The sequence below is a fragment of the Mercenaria mercenaria genome, chromosome 7 (genome assembly GCF_021730395.1).
Source record: "Mercenaria mercenaria strain notata chromosome 7, MADL_Memer_1, whole genome shotgun sequence".
Lineage (NCBI taxonomy): Eukaryota > Metazoa > Mollusca > Bivalvia > Venerida > Veneridae > Mercenaria > Mercenaria mercenaria.
The window spans coordinates 49684083-49709300 of NC_069367.1; the positions used below are offsets into that span (position 1 = coordinate 49684083).

The 25218-nt window shown below is 32.6% G+C and overlaps 1 protein-coding gene across 2 annotated transcripts in view; it reads left to right on the forward strand.

Moving 5' to 3' along the window:
- The first annotated feature begins 3466 nt into the window (after nt 1-3466).
- Nucleotides 3467-25218, forward strand: part of LOC123554198 (uncharacterized) — a 32218-nt gene continuing 10466 nt past the window's right edge. The window contains exon 1 of one of the 2 annotated variants that reach the window (XM_045344169.2): nt 3467-3656. In XM_045344169.2, coding sequence (XP_045200104.2) covers nt 3555-3656 — 102 coding nt within the window. In that variant the 5' untranslated portion in view covers nt 3467-3554. Of the gene's footprint in view, nt 3657-9121; nt 9295-25218 lie in introns of those variants that run through there. The other variant, XM_045344168.2, reaches the window with a different exon arrangement.

Here is a 25218-nt window from a genome sequence, read left to right on the forward strand (position 1 = left end):
AATCACGATAGAGCTACCTTAGAATAAGAATACATGAAAATATAATTTACGGAATATTATGAATATAAGCACTTTTGCAGGAATGTTGAGAAGGATTTGTATTGACAAGTACTTATTTTGCCAAAATTCATTAGAAATGCAGGTTTATAAATCACTATTAATTCCCTGTGTCTTTTCTTTCTTGGCTGCCCAACCAAGAAAAATTGAAAATAGATGAATTCCAAAGCTACACGCTACCTTTTATTTCAAGTAGTTGCAATAACCAACATTTATCAAATGCAAACGTAAAAATAGAAGTCATATCAAAATCAAAAGAAAGAGTCCATTTTTTAGAACATTTGTATTAAAGAGAGGTAATTACAGATTTCCGCAATAAGTAATAAAATATACATATTTAATATAACTCCATGTAATGGTACTACTTGTTCTTAAAATAAACCACTGGCATAAAATGCTGCCCAATTTGGTTTAACCACATTCAAAACAAAATTTAGTAAATATGAATGTAGCAATTTCTGTTTTAAAAACTTTTATTAACTTTGTTGTTGGGTACTCTTGAAAAAAATTATCAGCATTTGTACAGTAATAAATTCCGAAGCATTTTGAAGTGTGTGATACTGCATCAAAAGAACTTGCCCAGATGCCTCAGTCTTTTACGTGTTTAAGAGGTAAATGCAATTTCATATGAAGTACATAAATTCACCATGCATATAAAATTGCACTTTTCACTGTTTTTTTTTCTTTATGATTTGACAATATTTACCCGGTATGTTAGAAATTAGCATATGAGCCGTGCCATGAGAAAGTCAACATAGTGGCTTTGCGACCAGCATGGATCCAGACCAGCCTGCGCATCCGCGCAGTCTGGTCAGGATCCATACTGTTCGCTAACAGTTTCTCTAGTTCCAATAGGCTTTGAAAGCGAACAGCATGGATCCTGACCAGACTGCGCCACTATGTTGATTTTCTCATGGCACGGCTCATATTTTCTGCATATTGAGAGGGAGCTTAAGGACGTATGCTAGAATTTGGTGCGAAAATTTTCCCAATAACAGAATTTCTTCAAACTTTGGATATTGAAGGACAATCATCTAAGAAACAAAAAAATGCAATAAAAATCTTAGGTCCCCGGTATCGAAAAAGAATTATCTGCCCTTGAAAACGGCATTTCCCCCAAAAATGACGTTTTCAAGGGCAGATAACTCTTTTTCGAATCCGGCGACCTAAGATTTTTATTGCATTTTTTTTGTTTCTTAGATGATTGTCCTTCAATATCAAAAGTTTAAAGAAATTCTGTTATTGGGAAAATTTTCGCCCATTTCATATACAGGGAATTCTAGCGTACGCCTTTAATCCATTATCTCACAGAGTCATTTGTCTGTAATAGGGAATTGTAAATTGTGGATATTTTCCATTAATAGAAACCATTCCAAATATTTTGATGCATCAAATTGGTATATATGTCTAAAACTAAAACCGTTCGTCCTTACCCGAAGCCACGTGATTCCCACGCTTTTTTAATTACCACAGGCGTAGTAATATTATCACGCGTGTGATAGTCACGCGACACCAGCATCAAACCAAAGTTCCTAATGGATAATTTACCCCAAATAGTAAGTGACTGAAGGTCACATTATATCAATTCAGTTCATTCTTTTTTTTTCATATAACCAATTCAACCTTATGACCTCCTTTTCAGAATTTTAGAGCATTTAAAATGAATTCCTATAGTTTTTTATCCGCATCTTTCTGCGCAGCCGACACTTTCTATGGAAAACTGAACTGAAGTCAATATTTGTTGAAACATGTGACAGACAATCTTAAATATGAGGAATCTTGAATGAAATAACATTTTTGATAAGTTTTATCAGTAATCAAATGTTGATACTGGTTTATGTTGTATTGACAAGTACCATGCCTGACAGGTATCTTGCTATTTTTGTGGTTGTGTTTTCACATCGCATTTTAGTACAAAGACAGTGTTGTTCATATAATGTAAGATAATTGACTTAGTACTGATAAGACAATATCACCTTTCAGAATATTTAGTATTCAATTATAGAAGGAATTAAGAATTTTTAAAAAAAAATAAAAAATTTTAGCAGACATACATTTAATCAATTTGGCCAGGTTCGCGCCATTTCCGTCCGAACCGGTGTTGTATTCTAGCGGTTTTAACATAAAATTTAGCCTGGTGACCCATATATTTTTAGCCATTTTTATGCTCACAATACAATTATCTATACACAAGAAAAACAGGAAAAAATTCTATGAAAGAGTTTTTTCAAAATTTAAAAAAATATTCTTCACTATGGGTATTTTTCATAGAAAAAAGTTCACAAACGTAAATATGAAACAATATTCTTTTTTCATTTGTACCCATTATGGTAAGGGTAGAGTATTACAAATATGACTATGATATCAAATAAGTATATTATAAAATCTGTAAAAAGAAACAAACCGTATTTGTAATTGTGCTGTCTTAATGTATATTTTGGTTGGTGTTTATAAAAAAGCAGAAAATTATGAAAATGTTGAAACATCCCTGGCAATTCCGGAACAGTGGGTGTGTTCAAAACAATTTTCCACAAAAACAAGCCTGGTGACCTATTGTTTTTATTTGTTCATTGTTTTCAGCACAAATTTTCCTATCATATATGTGAATTTAAAAAATTCTATGAAAGGAAAAAACTGTAGGAATTCTCTTTAATGGTGTTTAAACTATATATATACATAGCAAGTTGTATAACATATCTTCTGGCCTTAAATAAAAATAGTGACATATTACGTTTCATATAAACTGTTTACTTGTGCAATACTTAAAAGTGCAAAGGTGATCCAATTAGCCTTTGTAACTGTTTACACCAAACAAAAAGTGAGTACACAGTGTTATATTGGAGTATTCTATATTGTTGATGAAATATGGCATAATGAGTTATATACAGATCTGGCACTTACATTTTTGACATGTTTTAAAGCTCATTATATTGAAAAAAAAGATCTAGGCCACTTTCATAATTTCTAGGGTTTAGTTTTATTCATTGAGAAATGATCTACTTACGCGTAATTGCTCAACAGCATATTTTGTGAAAGCATTTTCTGAGGGTGTTTTTCAATACATTTCAATAACATGTTTATTTTGACCAGACATCTTGTTCTCCGAGCAGAATGCACTGTTAATTGATAAAGATAAAAAAAATGAAACTACGGTAACGCTTACTCCTAATTTTTGTAATGATTAAAAGAAACATAAGTCTGATACAACGCCTGAAAACGTTATTCAAACATTGTACAACTACAGAAAATAGATGAAACACATTGCACGATCAAGAAAATGCTGGCATCTCTTTATATTTGCGATGCACATTAACCTTGTTTGGTGTTACATTGATCGTTATTTTCAGCCAATCAGTTGCACTTTGTAGGATGGGTCTAAGTTTTAAAGGAATGCAGTGCACAACAAAGAAACTTCTTATATCATTAGCGATCACGTCGTAAAACAATACAGAAGTAGTTGAGAAAGGAGAAAAAGCTACAACCAAAGAAACAAAAATATGATATCTATGATGGAGATAATATTACCACTTATGGTAATTGCTATCGTCGGTTCGGACGCTTTAGATGTGGACGAGGATGTTAATATAGTGGATGTTGAGGTAAAAGTTTGTTTTGTGTATTTAGGCTGTTTGTTGATTTTGTTTTATAAAATCATGAAGCTGCAATGTTGGCATATTCTTAAAGTGTAATACAGTATACATGTTTATTTTCCTTTGATTGCTTTTTAATCCATTAAATTAGTTTTGCAATGACATATTTTTCCTTAATGTAGGAAAATAATATAGTTAAATCATACGTAAAATATCGTATTAGAATGTACCATACGAACAGTTTCTCTTTATAGATTTTTAACATATCTGCTTTGAGTTTTTATTTATAGCCACACAATAGGTTAAAGAATCCAAACACATTAAATTATTGTACGATAATAAGTTCTTCGTCAATGCCTCATAGGGTGGCCAACTCACGTGGCTTTTGGGTATCGTACACGCGAGGAAAATCGCTCGATTAAGTTTGGTTATAATTTCCTGATTTCTTGACAGATTTTAATAAGATTAAGAGCGTCGAAGACAAGAAAATGGGAGCGGAGGAAGGCGCTCGTTGTTCTGTCTTCGACGCTTTTTATTTTATCAAAATCCATCAAGTAACAAGGAAATTACAAAATGTTACATGAATAGAGCGATTTCCTCCGTGTGTGCGATATCAAAAAGTGAACATCAGAAAGTCGTATTTCTACAGATGATTGGCTATATCTGGTATCTTCCCAGTTCATTCTATGTGCACTTGTCCTAAACGTGTCATACTTTATGAAAATAAAACTTGAAGAAATGGCTTAGCAAACAAGTAATTCAATTTATTTACACCAATATCATATTGACTGATGTTTCTGTGAATGAAATTGGTATGAAGGCACTATCATCGGATCGGTCTTCTAATATTTGGTAAACTGTTTTTATATCTTCTGGACGCAGCATTATCAATTGCATGAATAAATTATCACTTTGTATTGCAACATAATGTCACTATTTAGGTTCTGTATGTTATATAAAAGTTTTGGCTTAAAACGTATTGAATGTTACTAAAGCTTATATTGTTATAAACGATATCACTTTCTATTACAAGTGGTTTATTTTATTAGTAACCGCATGACTTTGAAACATTCAACTGTTTAACATTTCAATTTAAAAGGGTCAAGTTTAGGTTTAGTTGTTGACTTTTGAACCCCCAGCAAAATGTTCCAGTATTTGCCTGTTTGCTGTACTATTGTTAGCGGAGATTCGTCAGTCTCCGAATATCGAGCTAATGACAACGTGTTTGTTTAAAATACCAAAGCTTTCTGGCCATGTTGGCGCACCTGAAGAAATAATTTTCAGTGGGCCATTGTAAAACTAAATATGCCCATTGCCCACTATGACCAGAAGATATACATTTGCTTTTTGTATAATGTAATGCTTTATTACGTTAAGTCAGAACGGATGGACCTTCCACCAGGGATCAAAAGTAAGCCAATAACATGATATTTGGCACACTCCAGAATGTCAACTGATATTTGTATTGTTTTTCAGTAAAAGTCATTAATTACCACATAGCTATTTATGTTGATAGAGAATATCCACATCGGCTATTTTGTTTGATATTCAACCCTTTAAAGACACTCGTGGCAGTTTCTTGATTTTTTCGCAATAATAGATTTTGATGGAATGTTCTGTATTACAAGATCGCGTTATGATATATTGAAAAATGAAATAAAAATATCAGGTCACCAGCACAGTTTCAGTTTCATTTGCCTCCAGATATGATGCTATCTTGAACATTTTTCAAAATTTCCATACACCTACCATGTATTTCAGTAAAGTACAATAACTAGCATAAATTTGAAATCTAAGCATTTTTATAACAGAAAACAATATTTCTAGTTGAAACATGCACAGAAAAATCAAGAGAAATTGATTTTGTGTAATAGTTCTTTTGTAGACCCGATGGTTATTTTTTCATATTTTTGTCGATCTTTAGTTGGTATTTCTGCTATTCTATCAAGTTTCACATATGAGACCTAAATCAAACTCTCTGCACATGTATTTGCGTATGTCTACTTAATCTAAAACAAAAAGAAAATTTAAAGGTCACTATATTAGATTTGTCTTAATTAACTTACAGCGAGGTGGGGGTGTGGCAGGCATTTATAGAACGCAGGTTGGTACAAAATACACAATCAATTTTTATTTCAAACAAGGGCATATATTCAGCCAAACACTTGACAGTATTCTGTTTTTGCCCGCAGATTAAGGCAAATATAGTTAACAAATGGTCCTAGGTCGCTCACCTGAGGGACATCTTGAATAAACTGGCTTAAGGTGTGACTGAAGAATGTGTTTTTTTCTGTATTCTTAAAAGAAGAAACAGACAGGAATCATTCCGGCTGGTGCATCATTAATCTTTAAACTATTAGTCTTAAAAAGCAATAGGGTTTATCTACTCCATTTGGCCAATCATCCTATCAAGTTTGAAGGGTGTAGGTTAAAGGCTTCTCAACAAATGCTACGGAAACTGTTTTCAGTGTTTATCCCTATTCGGGAACAATATGTTTGTACATGTACGGAAGTTGAAATCTATTATAAATATATTTCGCGGTTGTTTATATTTTTGTATATTATTATACATTATTATTCACGAAAGTATATAAATGTTGACACAATACTTATTTGATAATTTTAATAAATTATTAAATATAGATATATCAAATTATCAAACGACAGATTTCTTAATAAGTGGATTTTTACGTGTTTCTGAAGTATTATGATGTTATAGATGTAGGTTTCCGCTATTCTCCGAACACAACCGATAGTTCCCGAAAATTGAGTACGATACTGGTACGGCACGGGGATTAGGAACAACCAATTCGCACGGTGTTTGGTAAATATCGACCCTTCCGAAAAAACTACCGCGAGCGCCTTTAATTGCATTGGTGTCTAAGGATCCATGATAGGCAGTTTAAAGCACACTGGATTTATCCTGCGTTGAAATACTCTTCAGTTTCACGAAAAAAAAAATAATTGTTTAGCCTAGTCTGTTATTTCAAATACTTATTTCTGCCCTTTATGCGTCTTCATTGTTGACCTTTTCATCTATATCAGAATCGTATAGCTCTATGACTATTTCATCAAAACAGAACAATTCTGAATTTTACAAGGAATTATAGAAAAAAATATACTTAAGCAAATAATTAAGTTCGTTATATCGTGCTTAAATAGATTTATCATATTTGTATGACTGAAATAAGTATTGCAGGCAAATACCATTAACCATAGTATAATTTAGCTATAAATGCATTGTTGTAGAAAAAGTCAACATTAAGAAACATTAACTAAGCGATAGCACGGTTTTAAAATAACAGACTTAAATAAGTAAGTAATTCCTTAAGTTTTTATGTGCAGTTGGGTCCTGGCCATTTTTCCACGGGCCTATAAATGAACACAACGACATCCTTAGAACACGCGATAAACTCCGAATATGTATTAACTATATGTGTTGAAATATAACGACATATTTAAACTCTTTTTGATGAAATGAGTAGAAAAACGGGTTTTCTGAAACACGTAGAACAAGCGTTTTGTGACGATAAAACTATTTCTGTTCTATTTTTGTGACAGTCACATGGATAACAATTCTGAAATCAGCTTGAAGTTGTGTTACAGGCAAACTATCACGTATATCTAAAATATAAATTTGTTTTACAGAACATTTTCCACACCTACAACAGGCAAGACACAGGTTTATTTATTAGATCTTTCTCAATAGTGCATTAAAAGTTACAGTAAACAAATATTTCATGAAACTTGTTCGTGATCTATAGTAAACAAATATTTCATGAAACTTGTTTGTGATCTATTATGTGTAAGACGTTTCTTCAATATATAGCGCAAGCCTCTGCCAGCGATAGATTTGACACTCCGGTCAGAAGTTTCATTACCCATTATAATGAGTTTATTTAAATGCTAAACATTTGCCACTTCAGTTATCTTCCAAAGCGTGTTGTAATTTGAAACCATAGCTTTCGTAATTATAGAAAATGAGGGGAATCTAACATTAATGATTATGTTTAGTCAACTTGAAAACATGAACAGTAGCTGTCCATATTCAAAACCCCATCACGTTAGCATGGTTACGTGTTCTTCATGTATTACAATTTTGTTTACAAGAAGCTATGAGCATTCAGATGTAAGTTGTGCATATGACTGCCGATAAACTTTATACTCGTAGAATCGTTTGAATATGTTATTTCCATACCATAGTTAGTGTATGCTTGCAGAGAAAACGCATGTTTTGGTACCTACATCTTCAGAATCCAGTGTGGGTGGGGGGGGGGGGGGGAGGGGCATTGGTTGGTATCCATGCTGTAAGCAAACTTGCGTTAACGCTTTTCTTGTATAAAATGTGTGAAAAGCTACATAATATTAGGTATATAAACATTTCGTTTAATTATGCGTTATAGAGCCAAAACTGTGCCAAAACTGTACCTGACCATCCTGTTAACACTCGTTGAAAACGCCAATTGAAAGCAAAATATTAGCAGGTTTATACTAGGAAAAGGGCTATAAATGTTTTAACGCACTCATTATCTCTGGTTGATCAAATTAAAAATGGTGGCTAGTCAGAATTTCGAAATATATAAATCTGATTTACGAGTACGTTGCTGTTTATAAAAATTGCATAATGATTGTGCAATGATTCGCTTATGTAATGCAAATGACTAACTTTACTATATAAATAGTTTCCTGTTCTTTATCAACTAGCTACTGCGATATAATTATCATAATATTGCCAAAGTTACTACAATAAATCATTGTACATGTTCCCATGTGCAATGTCTTTCTCGCGTATTTCGGAGTAATAATATTTTGCACTGACGGGGTTTAGTAACAATTAGATACAGCTTGAAACAAATGTATTTTTTTTTCTTCAGTCGCTAGACTTACAATTATTGCGTTTCATTATGTGTTACATATAAACTAAGCTACAGTGAAAATTGTTAATACATACACCGTCAGAAAATAATTTCACAACGTTTACATCTGTTTAACTGATACAAACAGACATAATAAAACATTTTCTTGGATAGGAAAGCGATCTAAAGTCTGAAATGCTTTTTGCTCGCTCTGATTCTCTTTGGGTCATGGTACTTTTGTTTCCATGGTTATGTGATGGCCAGTTACCACAATGTAAAGCTACTTAGTGGTCAATTACTAACATACTTGCTAATTCTGTAAATAGGCCTATTAATGGTTCTTAATAAACAGCAGAAGACATTTATCCGGATTTCTACGCCAATGTCATATAATTGAATCTTGAATGCAAAAACAAGCCGTATTGACTATTAAATCACTTCCATCAGAGACTGACATCCGGAAATAAACAATATTTCATGCTGCCAACCTTCAAAATCGGACATTTATTTCGGATCAGCTTCTCTCCAGACCAATCAGAGACGTTTGTTGTTGGTAGTAGGAAGATCTTGTGGATATTCGCTGTATAAAACCTGGTTTGGAACGGAAAAAAAATCTTCCAGCTATATAAGAACTCATTTACCCTTTATTCCGCATCGGTGAAAGCAGAGTATACCAATAAATTGTCATGTCTTTGACACTGGAAATATTTCTTGGAGTATTGGTTATGTCATTAGCTATGGCAGATTCTCTTGAAGTTGATGATAATGATATTTTAGTTGTGAAAGTTCAGGTAATCCATTTAAGTATTTTAATTCTGTATTGTTATTTCTGTATAACTCTATCATTATTGCAGTTTTAGGTTGTTTCATTTTTCCTCGGTTTAATATTTCTGACGGTAAAGTTACACATTTTTGTGTCCAATGATAACTGAATATTATATTAAGAATACTTTTTTTCAATTTGAAAATAAATCCTTTAAACCTAGGGCTGCAGTTCGAACAATGGAATACGGTTTACATTATTTATACTTGCATGTCTGATATGCGTAAATGAGAAGAAATTTATAATGTTTGAGTTCGGGAAAAAGCTCAAGGTGCTGAATTCTTCCATATTCTTCCAAGACAAAACCAAAACAGTTTTAACAGTTCACATTGCAATTCTTCTTACAAATTAAGGATTTAACAACATTGACGCCTTGCGTTTATTGAATTCATAAATTTAGCCTGTGTTTATTTGAAAATATCATAATGACTAACATATACTGAATTTAGATAGCGATACCTATATAAAGAGTTGTTTTATTTTGATTGACAATATACAACAGCATATTTATTAATTCTATTAATCCTTCTCTTCCGAAGGTAATGGATTACTATTCACATGTAAAACAAACATGAATGAGGTAATTGGTTGTAACTTTTTGTTCATATGTTACTTCAATGATTGAATTACAATTTACTTACAACGCTTTTAAGTCAAAATTATGAAATATATTGGTAGCTCTTTATAGTTAATGTCTTTAAATTATTTTGAATATAATATTAAAATACATTGTATTTGAATTATTTCACAACCTTTTTCTAAAATTTAGATTACAGTAAGCTAGTTCGTTCATCTTAGTGGAAGAGAGGTTAGTTAGGTACATTTGAACTTGATGAAATTATTTCTTATTTACTATGTGAATGTATCATTTTACTTCACAGATATATTGTTCGCATGAAAATAATATTCGTTAAATCTCAGCGTTGTATCACAATGCCGTAGCGTTGCGTCTGATTGCGACATTAATGTAGTAGCACTTACATAAACCATATTGATTACGTTTTCTACATGGATACCAATCATTCCTTATTAAGATTCATCTGAAGCCGCTTATTCAAGTTAATTTGATTAGTGCTCAAGCTATCTGTACTAATTATTTCCTCCTCTGCAAATTATAATACCTAATAATATTACGAGTGCATTCTGGTAATACTAATAAGGTAACCTATTTGTCCCCAGGCAAGTCCGTGCATTGCTATAGAATTAAGCAAAACTTGTGCAAAAGTGCTTTTTTATTTTACTTTTGTACTGCGATTATCTATCTGGTGTAGACAACGAACTATTTCTAAAGATTATCCATTTTCTCTGCTATGTAGACTATAAGCGACAAATTTGTTGACCAATTTTGTAATTTTGAAGAACATTTTGTATTGAAATATGAACATACATTGCATAATCAAAAAGCTGGCTGACTAATCCTTGAAAGTAATGATTGTTTACAAGAATTATTTCCAGGACCAATCTAAATTAAAACAATGCCTGCATACCCAAACAATCACAATGAATAGGTTGAAAAGAAAAGTAGACAGTCAAAGATACTTGCGTGTTATTAAAACGACTATATTGATTCATTTTTAGGCCTTATAAAAACTGAAAAATTAAGATTTTTAAGGTATGTAAACCTACGTAAATGATGCAATAATATCTAACAAACATATATAATTACAAAGAATGCAGAACAGCAATAACTTTGGATACAGTAAAATCGAAAATACATTGTGTTACAATTTATCATAATTTTCTCTGAAAAATGATGAATCTTCGTCGAAACAAAACTTCATGTTAACATTAACACAACGTTTCCAAGTTTCCGTGTTTTATTTAAAATAGTCACAGTTTATTATTAATCACGCACTCAACAATTTGAAAGAAAAGGTTTACACAATTCGTTCAATAGTTTGATCAACCTTTCCGCTCTTGGTTTTCTTTCGATTTCTCTTTAAACCAGAATATTATTTATTTTTTGCTTCATTCCGAAGAACTTCACGGGTCGTAATACATGCAGGAAAATTTTACTTTTCAAAATATATTGATTACTGTTGAACGTATTCTATATAACGAATTTGACAAATATATATCATTGCTAATTTCTTCCATTTCGGAAAACAAATCTCTTTTTTTAAATTCCAATTTTCCCGGGCTTTATTTCATTGTATATCGAGTTACAAACTGTTCACGATATCAAAAGAAAGAAAACTTTCATCGGCAAGTATTATACAGAGAGAATATACATGTTACAAAAAAAGAAAACCGGTTATGAAATATGCACAAATTCGAAATGCTGCTTCTTTCACCCTTACATCTTTGAAAATCACATAAAACCTATATCTGGGTTAACAAATTTAGGCAAAAAAAATATGAAAACACAGAATCAAATAGTAAGTTGAATGGTGAAAGTTAATTAAGATAAGGCAATATTTATAACTCATTTGAAAGCAAATTGCAAGAATATTTTGTTCACGGCCAAAGCAAAGTTCATAAAGTCAATATTCAAAATTATTTTAAAGTGAAAATAATTAATGTAGTAGACAGTGTTGTGTAGTAGGCAGTGTACAACAGAGCAGATAATATGTTCAGTATTAAAAAGTAATTTACATTAACCAAATTGAGATAATTGCCATTGACAATGGTGCACTCGGCTACCCCACACCCCGCCCAAAAGGTCTGACTTTAAATATAAAAAATATAGATATATTTCAATAGCTTGTTTGTGAAAATTGGTTAAAAGACAATGATGTTATTTCCTAGTGTAATACATTTTGATCTGGAAAAGATTTACAAATTATTACAAAAATTAGACGACAAATGGAAAAATAAACGACTTAGTAAGAGTAAATACCAATATTTTTGTGTACTGTGTCTCGTTAACACGTATTTGCGACTTTTCTAATAAAAGTAACAGTGTTGATGTTTTCTTTACGTCAGAATTTTATTCCAGAAAAATTTGGAATCCGTGTCGAAAATTAAAACTTCAGTCCTTTTTCATTCGAGAATATGGCGAATATTCTTATTCACATTCTATTGTTATACTTGCATCGTTTTTGGACGATAAATACTTGACCAAAAAATATATTTAATATATATATCCGAAAAAAATTAGAACACTGATCGATACAAGTATTAAAGCAGTATGTACATACTGAAATAGTTTCGCCATATTAATATTGAATCTGACTTTCGTGGAATTGTAGCTTACATTCCCGAAACTACGAAGGAACTGACTTTTAGCTTACTGCCAATTCACTTAAGAATTATTCTTATTGCTGCAAATACCTGAGACTAATAATGACCAATCAATTTCTTTTCTAAGGAATTTTTGTAACTCATTTTTCTAATTATAGCAAGGTTCTTAGTTAACTCTACATTAGGACAGTAGTAAGCAAATATTTCTAATTTACATAATTGTTTACTGGTAGAATATAAGTCGCATTAATGAGCAGAAACATAAAATTTAAACGAATTCTCTTTCACTACTCTTTCTTTTCAAAATATGTATAAAATGAGTTTAGTTTAGTCTCTTCAAGGCGATACTAAATATTAAATTTTTCGAACAGAATTCGAACAGTAATGTTATTCACTAAGTACACAAGACTTTGAAAACATCTAGTCCGTATATGCCAATTATTTCATTCTTGCAATTTATTGCAGATAGTTACAATATTCACTTATTTATTAATAAATTTGAACATTTTTTTTTCATTTGACAGTGTGCTCATGACATGTTGTAATTAATGTCATACAAAATTGAAAATACTTATCTGCAAAAATATAATGTCATTATATGTTACATTGGGTTACAAACTCATGAACAAGGTACTTTTTTAAATCAGTCGTCGAGTTATACAAATCATTGTCGACGTTTATCCTGGACATAAGTAGGAGTTTTTGAAATGCTACAATGCGACAAGATTAAACACCGTTCAGTTAAGTCGGTATAAAAGAACCATTGAAATTATACTGAATAATGTGCATTTGACAATACCACGTGGATTTTTTAAAGTAGGTCAGCAATATACAACATCAAAATCAACTCTACTTTTTATATTTTGAAAAACTGGTCAATTCCATTTAACTGTGCATCGACACAGACTCGGTGATATTCGATGTTCTAAGAAATCCGACGACCGAATCCCTTTGTATCCGAATAAAGCTAACCAGGATATGAACGACATGAGAAGTAGTCGCGCTTCGTGTAGCATGCATAAACACTACCTCTATAGCCATATTTAAAACGCAAATTTCGTAAGTAATAGATATATAACAAAATCCTTTTGGATATTTTTTTTTGAATTACTTGTATGAAGCATCTAAAGACTATTGTACTTTTGCTTAAATTACACAGCTGTATACAAATTTTACAAATAAATGAGCCGTGCCATGAGAAATACAACATAGTGGGTGTGCGACCAGCATGGATCCAGACCAGCCTGCGCATCCGCGCAGTCTGGTCAGCTCCATGCTGTTCGCTTTCAAAGCCTATTGGAATTAGAGAAACTGTTAGCGAACAGCATGGATCCTGACCAGACTGCGCGGATGCGCAGTCTGGTCAGGATCCATACTGGTCGCAAAGCCACTATGTTGGTTTTCTCATGGCACGGCTCAAATGATAACAAATCATTGGCTGATGTTGTCACAATGTTATGGTATTTCTGGTCCTTTTGGTCATGGACTTACACATTCAGGATTCTTCTGAAACCAGTGCTGTCGCATAAATGAGATGTTGTAATATCATTACCTCTAAGAACAGACTCAGTCAAACCGATTCGGCTATAGTTGCTTGGTTGCGTTATATGCTTCCGAAGGGTCTATTATTGTATGCGATTGCTGTTGACAGAAATGTAATTTGCTTATATAATTTTACGTCAATTGATAAATAAAATGACAGCTGCACACATCAGATTCTGTGACTTTTTACTTATGCCGCTGAACTACACGTTTGTCAAGGTTTCATTTTGGGTTATAAAATGTGTGCAATTGACGATTTGCTTAAAGTTAAACAATAATAGACTTACACCGAAGTCAATATGAAACTCCGTTGACCTGTCACAAACATAAATCTACACTGGTTATATCATACGATGGTATGTAAAAAAAGTGAGACAGTTAAATATTCCAGATCGTTCCTGATCACTATCGTTTTTGAAGACCCGCAAGTAACCCTAGAGTGATGCCATAGGGAAGCGATTTATTTACGATGAGAGTATATAAGACTCCAGGCTTTAATACATAGTACTCGTGTATATCGGATAAATATTATCCCTTTCATGGTGAATACATTCAAGCGAGCTTCACATAAAAGGGCAGCCTCTCAGGGCGCCAAATTCATCATCTAATTCTATAGACACAGAGTGATCTGACCAAAGGGACAGAGCGAGTAAACGCTCAAAGAAGAAAGAGAGGGTGATATTTGTGATATAGGCATGTTTTAGGCTAATTTATCTTAGCTATTTTTAAATTAGATACCCTCCTTCTTTAATGTACCCCTTGCATAGCACTAATAAAAGCGAAGCCCTCTTTCCCAGAAAGAAGCAATACTTACTTATTAAATTGGTAAAACACATAAGATCATCTCAGAAATTTCTTATCCCAGAACCGGATTCGAACCCCAGATCTCAGTCAATTGTGTTACCTCTCAATCATCTGGTTACCACAAAGTGTTATTCATTTTCAAATTTGCAATTTAACAACCAAATATAGTGCCCTTATCTGTCAAGTAATAGTACCTAACAACAGCAATCTAAGCATCAAGTTTCCGCCAAACCCAAGAACAGTTTAACCATTTTTGTTGTTGTAAGAAATACCCGTTTTGGTAAATTATATATTCTTGTATTGACCAGCATTCAATTTGGAGAAGTAAATACCAAAGCTATATTTTAGTGATATTTCATTTGAATACATAATAAGAGAAATTATGGGTATTGACATTTATAAAGCAAAACGAAATCCATATGATCGCTTTAAGACAAAATTATTTCGAGTAGATTACACTACGACCGCAGCAATCGTCAATCAAACAAATAATGACGAAAACAATGAGGAAGTGTGACGGCATTAACAGTATGGTAAAGACATAATGTGAGATTTCACAGTAAAAAGCAATATATTTTGGACCAGAATGTACAGAGAAATGTGAAACAAAGTTATACTTAAGGCCGTAGTAGATCATTTGAATGTAGAAAGATAACATTAACTTTGCCGCCAGTGGAATTACTGCGTTCTACTGAAATCTGATATATAGTTTCCGAAGAATAATAGAACTTTATTGAAATACGATTTTGTTGTCTTTTGCCGCGGATTTAATGTTTTTTGTATTATTCATGTCTTTTACTATCGTTGTTCCACATCTTTAAGTATTTTTATTCTTTGTACACAGATATGAACTTTGTATTTTATCTCATAATGCTTATAAACATATCTACTCATTGAATGACTAAGAGAACTATTTTGTCGGAAGTTTTGATAAGATGCTATTTATGAGAGATCGTTTTAACTAAGAACGGAAGGGTTACGATTGAATTATTTCGTTTCGTTAGAGGCGTAGTTTTGACATAATTGGTTAGTTTTCTTTTTGTTGTATTTCTAGAGTAGGGGGTTGAACTGGCACTGGGTTGTTTGAAACAATTGTTAAAAATTAGTAGTTCCATTATCCCGATGCCTTTTCAATGTAGGCCCCTTCTAGAGAAAACACTTTGGATACTGCACATTTTATGACCTTCCATGAATAAACTTAATCAAATCGACATGTTATTATTATAATTCTTTTTCAATGCATTCCTCTTCTTATAGATTTTATTAACTATCACAATATCAGTCTTTTAGAGCCGTGCATCGGCCGTAAAATATCTCTCCTGACTTCGACTCAGTGTTGATATATTTTCTGGTTCTTGGAATCATGGATCATGGATTTCATTCAATAAATGTCTACAACAGACTGGTAAAATATCTCTCCTGACTTCGACTCAGTGTTGATATATTTTCTGGTTCTTGGAATCATGGATCATGGATTTCATTCAATAAATGTCTACAACAGACTGGTATTTCAAACTAACATGTATAAAAAGCTAACGGCGTCACTGCGATATCATTCTCAAGCCTAAAATTGACGTAAATTCTAACACGATCAGATTCATTTTCCTATTAAACAAAGAAGGCAGAAAACAGTGAATTATTATACAACAAATCACTGTTCTGACGTCACAATTATTACGTCATGGCGTCAAATGGCATAGCGGCGCGCTGGAAAAGAAACCGATTGAAAACGGGCAAATATTTAATGAATGTTGGCAAGGATGTATTTAAAATCCTTGGTAACGTGTTAGAATCGAATAATATATCTCATTTAGTGATTTGCTCTTGAGTAAATCATTGTTAGTCGTTCAGATGCGTATTATTATATCACTCGGGCTGCGCCCTCGTGATATAATTCCTTCGCATCTGAACTCCAAAGAATGATTTATTCAACGACAAATCACTGGATGAGATATATTATTTCTTAATTAATCGAACTTCGACTTGTGTAACTTCAATAAAATAAAATCGTTTAATCACTGTTAAATATTTTAAGCCGCGATTTTAAAGTGTTGGTACTACAATTCACGTGCTTTTCTTGTGTAATGTTTACTACAAAAATACTGAATGTCCGAAATGTACAAGTCTATAATAAAATTTCTGTTCTGTTCCGTTCTGTTATATAATTTGCGTTACTCTTTAATTTTATTCAATCCACTCCCCTCATTCGTCCGCTAATTACAATGTATTTCTGATTTTGAAGAAAAGAACGATTTCTGTTTTAGTTAACATTTCTTGTAAAAAAATTATCTGCCATAATTATGTGCATCATATAAAAGTTTTAAGTTTGAAATTAAAAATTTAGTTTATCACTTATTTAATACCATTTTTGTTGAAATAGATAATAAAAGAATTTGAATAAAGAAGGCGCTCTGTCGATATTTGCAGCATATCAACTTGTCGTATGTGCGCGGGTGAAGAGGGTTCATGTAACCATCCATTGCAAGTTTCGTTACATGTAAATTTGTAACTGACACTGGAAGTAATAGATTGAGATTATGACACTACTCTCCTAATTATGAAGTATTACATGACTCATTTATTTTGTATTTTTAATTCATATTAGACATGTTTTTGTCAGATCTACACGATCGTGTATGCTTCGCACTGACCTGATGTCGGATAAATCAATGCTTTATTTAAATTCACACAGAAGAAAACACAAAACGCAAACTTTACACAGGTCGTTGCTGCACGTTGCTGCATGTCTTACATTTTTACATGCAAAAACGTTCAAAATGATATCATACCGCTGGAACAATTGACACGACAACAATCGGAAACAAGTTGTCCCCACTGTCATGAATTGTGTGTAACAGACAATTTCGCATTATCTTCACACTGAGGCTAAATTATGTGTCTTTACTAGCTGCTTTGAATTGAGGATAAATAAGATAAATTTTTCGTGATGTTTCATTCCAAAAAATGCAGTAATTCAGGGATAATAAAGAAGATTTGTTATGCAATGGCATTAATATAGCATGATAAAAACAGTAATAACAATGAACAACATTTCCGTGTATTATACCTAAACAAATAATTACAAAAAATATTTTCATTGCCAATATTGGCATCCATGTGCAAGTGGTCAAGGTCAATCAACTTCGCATAACTTGCCATTTATCTCTGTTGGCTCTAAACCTCACTTACTGTGAATAAATTGTTCCTGTGATGAATACATCCAGTGGGAAGGTAAATGGTTCTACCAAGATGACCGCCGTGCTTGAAATTGTCCTCGGAGAAGAAAGACAGACAGAAATTTTTATTGTCGTAAACAGTACAATTTTCATCATACAATATAAACATATTGGCTACATTTAAATGTTTTCATGTGATTTCATACAAATAACGTTAGGAGTAAACATGCTCGTATGAAATAATTTTACATGAAACACAGATTGTTTTAGCGGATGAGTCTTATATTTTTAAACAACTATACAAGTAGGATTTAACATGTAGCGCGAAAACTATAAATCTTTTTACAATAAAAGTTATCTTAGCATGAATGCATGATAAATGAATTTGGCAATTATTCGATAACCACTATTGAGAAGTTCGGCAAATTCCAATGCATTTGCCCTATCGTAATAATGTTTTTCGGCGACGCCGTCTAAATTGGTTTTTGTTACCTATGCCACGTGACTTCAGTTTGCAAATCAAACTACTTGATAACGGATTATAGATGATTTATCAAAATGGAAGATTTATGTAACACTCTGCCTGATTGGACGAGAGTGTCAATTTCTTTCACTCTGTTGATTGTGCTACGCTGAGTGAAATGTAGACAAAGCGTTTATCCTAAACGACGCTGTTCACAATTTTAAAGCTAACTTTGGCTCAGTATATTTAGCAAGAATATTGATATATCTCAAAATGATAAGTAAGTTTAATAAATATGATAAAAACCTGTTCAAATACCAACATATATCAAATTAAAGAAAGAGCTGAATACGGTCTGTGTATCACATGAATAAGGGTGTGATAAGAGTCTTTTATGTAGTGAATTGCTTTTTAAAAGATTTTCCTTGTTACAATTGTCGTCTGTATATGAAAAGGTTTCTTGCTTCTGTGACTTATTCAGATTGCATATTAAAATGAGTACTTGTTTGCTTTGATATATTTGTTATAAATTATTTAACTGATTTATTATATATGAATATTTTTCTTTAGTATGGTATGCAAATACTGAACTCAGTTGAAATCTGTTTTATTATATATATGCTATATAATGACTGAATCTCATTACACTGAAATGAAGGTACGTTACATACAGTTTATCTGTGTGATATGACTACGGTCAAACTTTGCTTATGAAACAGAAATATTGAAATAATTACAATTGTATGTTTTGCTTGACCTTCACTTTTTTATAGGTGTGACGTCATTGTCCAAAGATTCATGAATATGCTATTTGTTAAAGCGGGATCAGTTGGCCTATTTTAGAAATAAATAAAAATAATAAATAAAAAAGTCCTTTAATTGATTTGTTCTCATGTATTCTAATCAAACTTGATTTGTAGCATCTTTATTAGGACCGCAGCCAACTTTGTTCATCTGGGACACTTGACCCCTTTTAGGGGCTGCTAGAGCTAAAACTAGAAATGCCTTTATACAGCGTCTCATGAACAGCTTGGTGGATCTATATCATACTTGGTCTGGGGCATCATTATAAAGTCCTCTTCCAAATTTATTTATATAGGAACTTGGGCCCTATTAGGGACCACTATGGCTAAAAGTAGATACGCCTTTCTTCGCATTAACCACTAAAATGTAATGGATTTTTATCAAACTCGATGTGTAAGAATATCGTAAGGTCTCCTGCTATTTTGTTACAAATGAGGATAGGGACCAATTTAGCTAAAAATATAAACACGTTTAATGACCTCTTCTCATGAACCGCTTCATGAATCTTCATCAAACTACTGCTGTAATTATTCGTCTAAGGATAAACGAAACAAAATTGCAACCCTACGAAACCTTTGCGAAAAATTAAAAGAGAACCATTTAAATTGTTAAAGTGCGGTGTTTAGTTTTGCAATTTGAAAAATGTTAGATGAAAGATGAATGTTAGATGAAAAATTCACAAACTTCTTTCCTTATTACAATTCGCCGACCATCATTTTTAAAGATATTTCTTGTTCAATAGTGATTTCTTATATTCTCGTACACTATAACTCTTGCTTATCACTTGTTTGACAAAAAATAGAGTAATGTAAATTTCTCGCTTTTTTGTTTCTAGAGTAACGATCCGTTTCAGTCGCTAATTTATGCAAAGATATTCTTAGTTAAGGCACATATCTATTTTAACAGTAATAAATCTGAATAGTTTTCAAAACTGGTTTAAAATATTCGCACATATCTAAAGTACCACATTCGTTTATATGTTGCGACTTGTTCTGTTAAACGTATCTATTATCCATTCTTTAAAGGCAATTATGAATTTATCTTATTCTACCAACGTTGGATTAAACCATCTGTAGCTAAGATTATCATAAAGACATTTCATCTGATCAACCCAATTATTTTTGTTAACATTACTAACAAGAAAACATTCAGTTTCACTAATAATATATTCAAGTGGTTGAGCATTCGTACATATCTTTTTACATACAATGGGTATCGTCCTAATTCTCAATATACACCGTAAAAGCTAGTCGATTTTTTTTTAAACTTTCAATCTAGATTTGCAGGGCTTAAAATAAAAACGTTCAATTTCTTCCGAATTTCCAAACCCCCAAATTTCACAACCATAATTTAGAGTGGCACCAACTTCTGCAACACAAACGTATCTGTGTATTAAACTAGTCCCAAGGTAGTTAAAATTATCAACAATATCCACTTCTTGATTGTTATAATGCCATTTTTTATTGCTTAATAAACACCATACTCTTTGTCTTAATAGTATTTACTCAAGTCTCCGTTTATTGCAGTATGTATTTAAAAGACCGGGACTATTTTGTAAATCGGATACCAACAGAATCTCCTTAAATAACCACATTATCTAAGCTTAGTAGTTTTCCATCTACGCCTAATAGAGATTTTCAACTTACTTCGACGCGGACTGCGGACAGCGGACTGCATACTTACAGTAGGGGTTTTCTCAAAATATTTAAAGGTTCGCAAGAAAAAAGATACTTATGGTATATATGTTTCTTTTACCTATATGTGAAGTTACTTTTGCCTTCATTGTAGAAATTAGTGTATTGTGATATAATTATCTGCTAATACAATACATACGTTTGAAAATATATGAATAGTGAACAGGCTACATTTAACACATGTAATCGCAATTTTCAGATGTCATACTCTATTATTTTTTGTTCATGTCACATTTAAACGAGTCCGCTACATAAATGTCTTCATGTAGGATGCCTCTAGATTCAGCTTAATACTCTGTCGCATTTTACTTGCCTTTCGCATGTTCTTCAAATATCCGTATGCTTTAACATTTTGTTTTGATATTGAGACATTTCTTCTGCGCGACGCTAACGACTTCGAATCCCCAGTGCAACGATAATACTTCACCTTAATATGTTCATGCATTAAAAAAGTCAACTTGAAACATGGATTTGAAGATAACGGCGATTCCCATAAAAAAACAACAGTTTGGGTCTAATTTGTGTCCGTCCATACGGTCCCTAGGCTTGTATTTCCTAGCAACAACATAAGAAAAAGGCAGTACAAAATATTATTGTGAAAAAAATTGATACATTTTGAATAAATCAAACGTCCGTTTAATTTTTGTTGCATAGTATAAATACCGTGTTCTCGTAGACTTCTGTCCTGAAAAAGTCATTGTTTTTCATTAATTTTGATAACTGTAGAATGTTACATAAAATCATGAGAAGTTTAATGAAATATCTTAAATGATTTAGTTCAACACTTTGTCAAAACATACGGGAAGTTCTCATACATGCATATTTCATCCCTGTCGAAACGAGATCCGATATATTACCATAATTTAGCGGCAACATCCTGAATTAGTTATGTATCAGCATGTTTGAAAATTAAAAAAAAAAGAATATCCACTTCATATTAACATAATCTGTTATCAGATTTTGAAAAATGATCAAGACAGGCTCGATCTTGATTACTGAGATCACTCCAAGACTGAATTTCTGGGATTCTGTTTTCAAAACATTTTGGGTCTCAGTTGAGTTTGATAATGAAACATTGTCATTGATATCAATATTGCATGTAAAAATTTAAGATTTAAATTCATGACTATTTTCAAGTGACTATTCAGTATGGATTGTCAGTCTGAACTGGAATTTAATCTTTAAGTACCATCAAAACTAGCTGTCATCATTTCAATCTAAAACCCAGCTGAGACCGAAAATTGTTTTGTGAAGAAAGGGCCTGTGAAGCGTCAAAGGTCAAAATTCCGATCATATTCCAAAAATGTTTTATGGCCAGTAAATGCATAGAATTGTCAACGAGATTATATTTTTGAATTAGTCAACTCCTATGACGCCATTTGAGCAATTATGTGTGGTCATTTGATACAACAAGCTTTGAAGTCGAGACTAGCCTTTTATCATTATTTACAAAGCCTTTTTAGTCGAACACATGCAAAAAAGGGGTATGTGTAGACACTTGTCTTCAGGGAACTTGAACAAAGATTTAATCTCATGAAAACTCAAGGTCTATATTGGTTTAAAAATTCATTATGTAGCCATCATGAATATCATGGTAGGGTGACCGGGAATACTGAATGAATTCAGTATCGTATAAATTTGAATTTGTAGGGTTTGAAATGGTTAAGAATATATAACACCACGCGCGGCATATTTTTACCGCGATGCATTTCAATGTCACGCATCGTACTGTGCATATTCAAAATTGTGCGTCGTACAATAGCATTTCAGCGTCGCGCGTGCTATGATAGGAAAGCTCATGCTCCATATACACTATGTACATTTTTGATACCAAAAATGTTGTTGTGATCCCCTACTGCAAGGGTCTGTGAACCTCTTGCGGCGCAGGGGAAGAGTGTCTTTCTCCTCACCAGGTCATTGGTTCAAATTCTGGTTTATAGGGTATGCTGATCGTTGAATCAACAGCCGTTTTCACTGCTAGCGAATACTAGCTAGAACCTCACGAAATTGACAGCAAGCATATAAATAAATTGCAGCACTTCAAATAAAAAAGAAGTTTGCGATACAGATCTTGTTCATAAATACGGTAGTCGAAAGATTTGAATATATACATTAATCAAAAAGCGATATAAAAAGTAAAAGGGTGAACAATTTTAAAAATGCCCCCACACTTAAGAAAATATATTGGTAATTCATATACAATAAAACGGATATTGATAAATCTTATAGCTGTCTTTTCTCAGATATTTTAAATGAAAACGGTATTACGGCATTAGAACCGGATGCTAAATATGCAACTGTTCAGTTATGCATAACTTCCTCATATACAGTTTGAGAAAACCCCTATAGTAAGTCCGTAGTCCGTGGTCCGCAGTACGCGTCGAAGTAAGCTGAAAATCTCTAATATAAACATCTTAAGCCGAAGACAATTTAAGTATGCAGAGTCAAATGCCCTTTTCATATCTACCATACAACAACACGATTACTTTATTGTCGTTTAAAATCGTCTGTATGATAGTATTTAATACAAACACAGTGGAATCATTGTGAAATCCGAATTGCGCATCGCTTAAGCTATTACCCAGTCGCTAACTATGATCGTTCTTTTAAATTACAAAAACAACTATTTCCCGAGACTTCCCTATAGAAAATATCAAGAATTTATTACAGCATTGGATGTATCAACTCAATGCAATGATAGTGTATCAAAACACTCTATAAAGTATTAATTTGTCATACTATTATTACCATGAGCTTTACTTCTCTTCAATCTTTTAAAATCATATTCAATTTCTAATTCCTCAAATCTCTGTATGTATGTACAAACACTTACTGAACAAAAGTTCTAAGCTCCATTATTTACAACATCTATAATTTTGTAAAGCTGAAAAATATTTACAAAACTAGAGAGGCACTTGTGGTTTTTCTCATTAAAAGTTTGAAAGCAGCCATATGAACTATAATTGTGTCATCACTCGTTACAAAGACAACACGACAAATGAAATGAATTCAATGCATATCGTTCTTTTTAAGCATTTGTATAAAATGAATGTTAACCAACACATTAATATAGCTGGAAAAAATATAATCTAACATCCTAAGATAATATTGCAAAAATCGGTGTTGTGTGTTTTGTAGTGCATCAAAACATGCCATTTTTTGAAAGTTTGTAATTTTAATTTATATACGAGCCGTGCCATGAGAAAACCAACATAGTGGGTTTGCGACCAGCATGGATCCAGACCAGCCTGCGCATCCGCGCAGTCTGGTCAGGATCCATGCTGTTCGCTAACAGTTTCTCCAATTCCAATAGGCTTTAAAAGCGAACAGCATGGATCCTGACCAGACTGCGCGGATGCGCAGGCTGGTCTGGATCCATGCTGGTCGCAAACCCACTATGTTGGTTTTCTCATGGCACGGCTCATACATCTAATTACTTTTCAAGTATTTCCATTAAGACAGTATTTATGCTATGAGAATGCCACAATGTATCAAAAGTCTCTGGAATTTACAGTATCTTTATAATTCACGTGTTTCTATCGATACGTTTCATAATGTCCCAATAAGCATTAAATTAGCGGGTGTTTTTTTTTTCTCTTCTTTTTCTTTTTTAATCTAGATTTTCTTACAATAAGTCATAAAGGCACTAACCTCCATATCGTACGACAACAAAAAAAGAAGATTATTTTATTATTTTAGATATCGTAAATTATTGCTATATATTCTTAAGAAGACCTTGAGCCGTTCATGTTTAATTTCCGATTAATTTTATAACTATATTGTACCATAAATATAACCTTGCTATAGTATTTTATTAGAAAAAGAATGTGCTAATGGTTTCTTTTGCACGCTTAATTAAACAAAACTATTTTCGTTCTTGCACCCATGCACATTACCTACGGAATCACTGATCCCAGTATGATCAGTTGAGCATACACATGTATTTTGTAGGTAGATACAATTATTTGTGTCATTGTTGTACATTTGGGTGGATGGGTCCTATTCTGCATCTACCCCTGTGTTTCTGGGCGGCATCCCACGTCACCAGTTCCCTGGTCCTTTGTGGCGGTATTTTTCGCCCAGATATGTGAAAATATATATTTGTTAAGGTATTGTTCGGCAAAATAAATATTGCCCTTTTTCAGTCAACATTTAGTTCACTCTTATATTTTCCCATACATAGTCCTCAGGGTTGTGCTTCGTTGTAAACAGATGCACATAAAAAT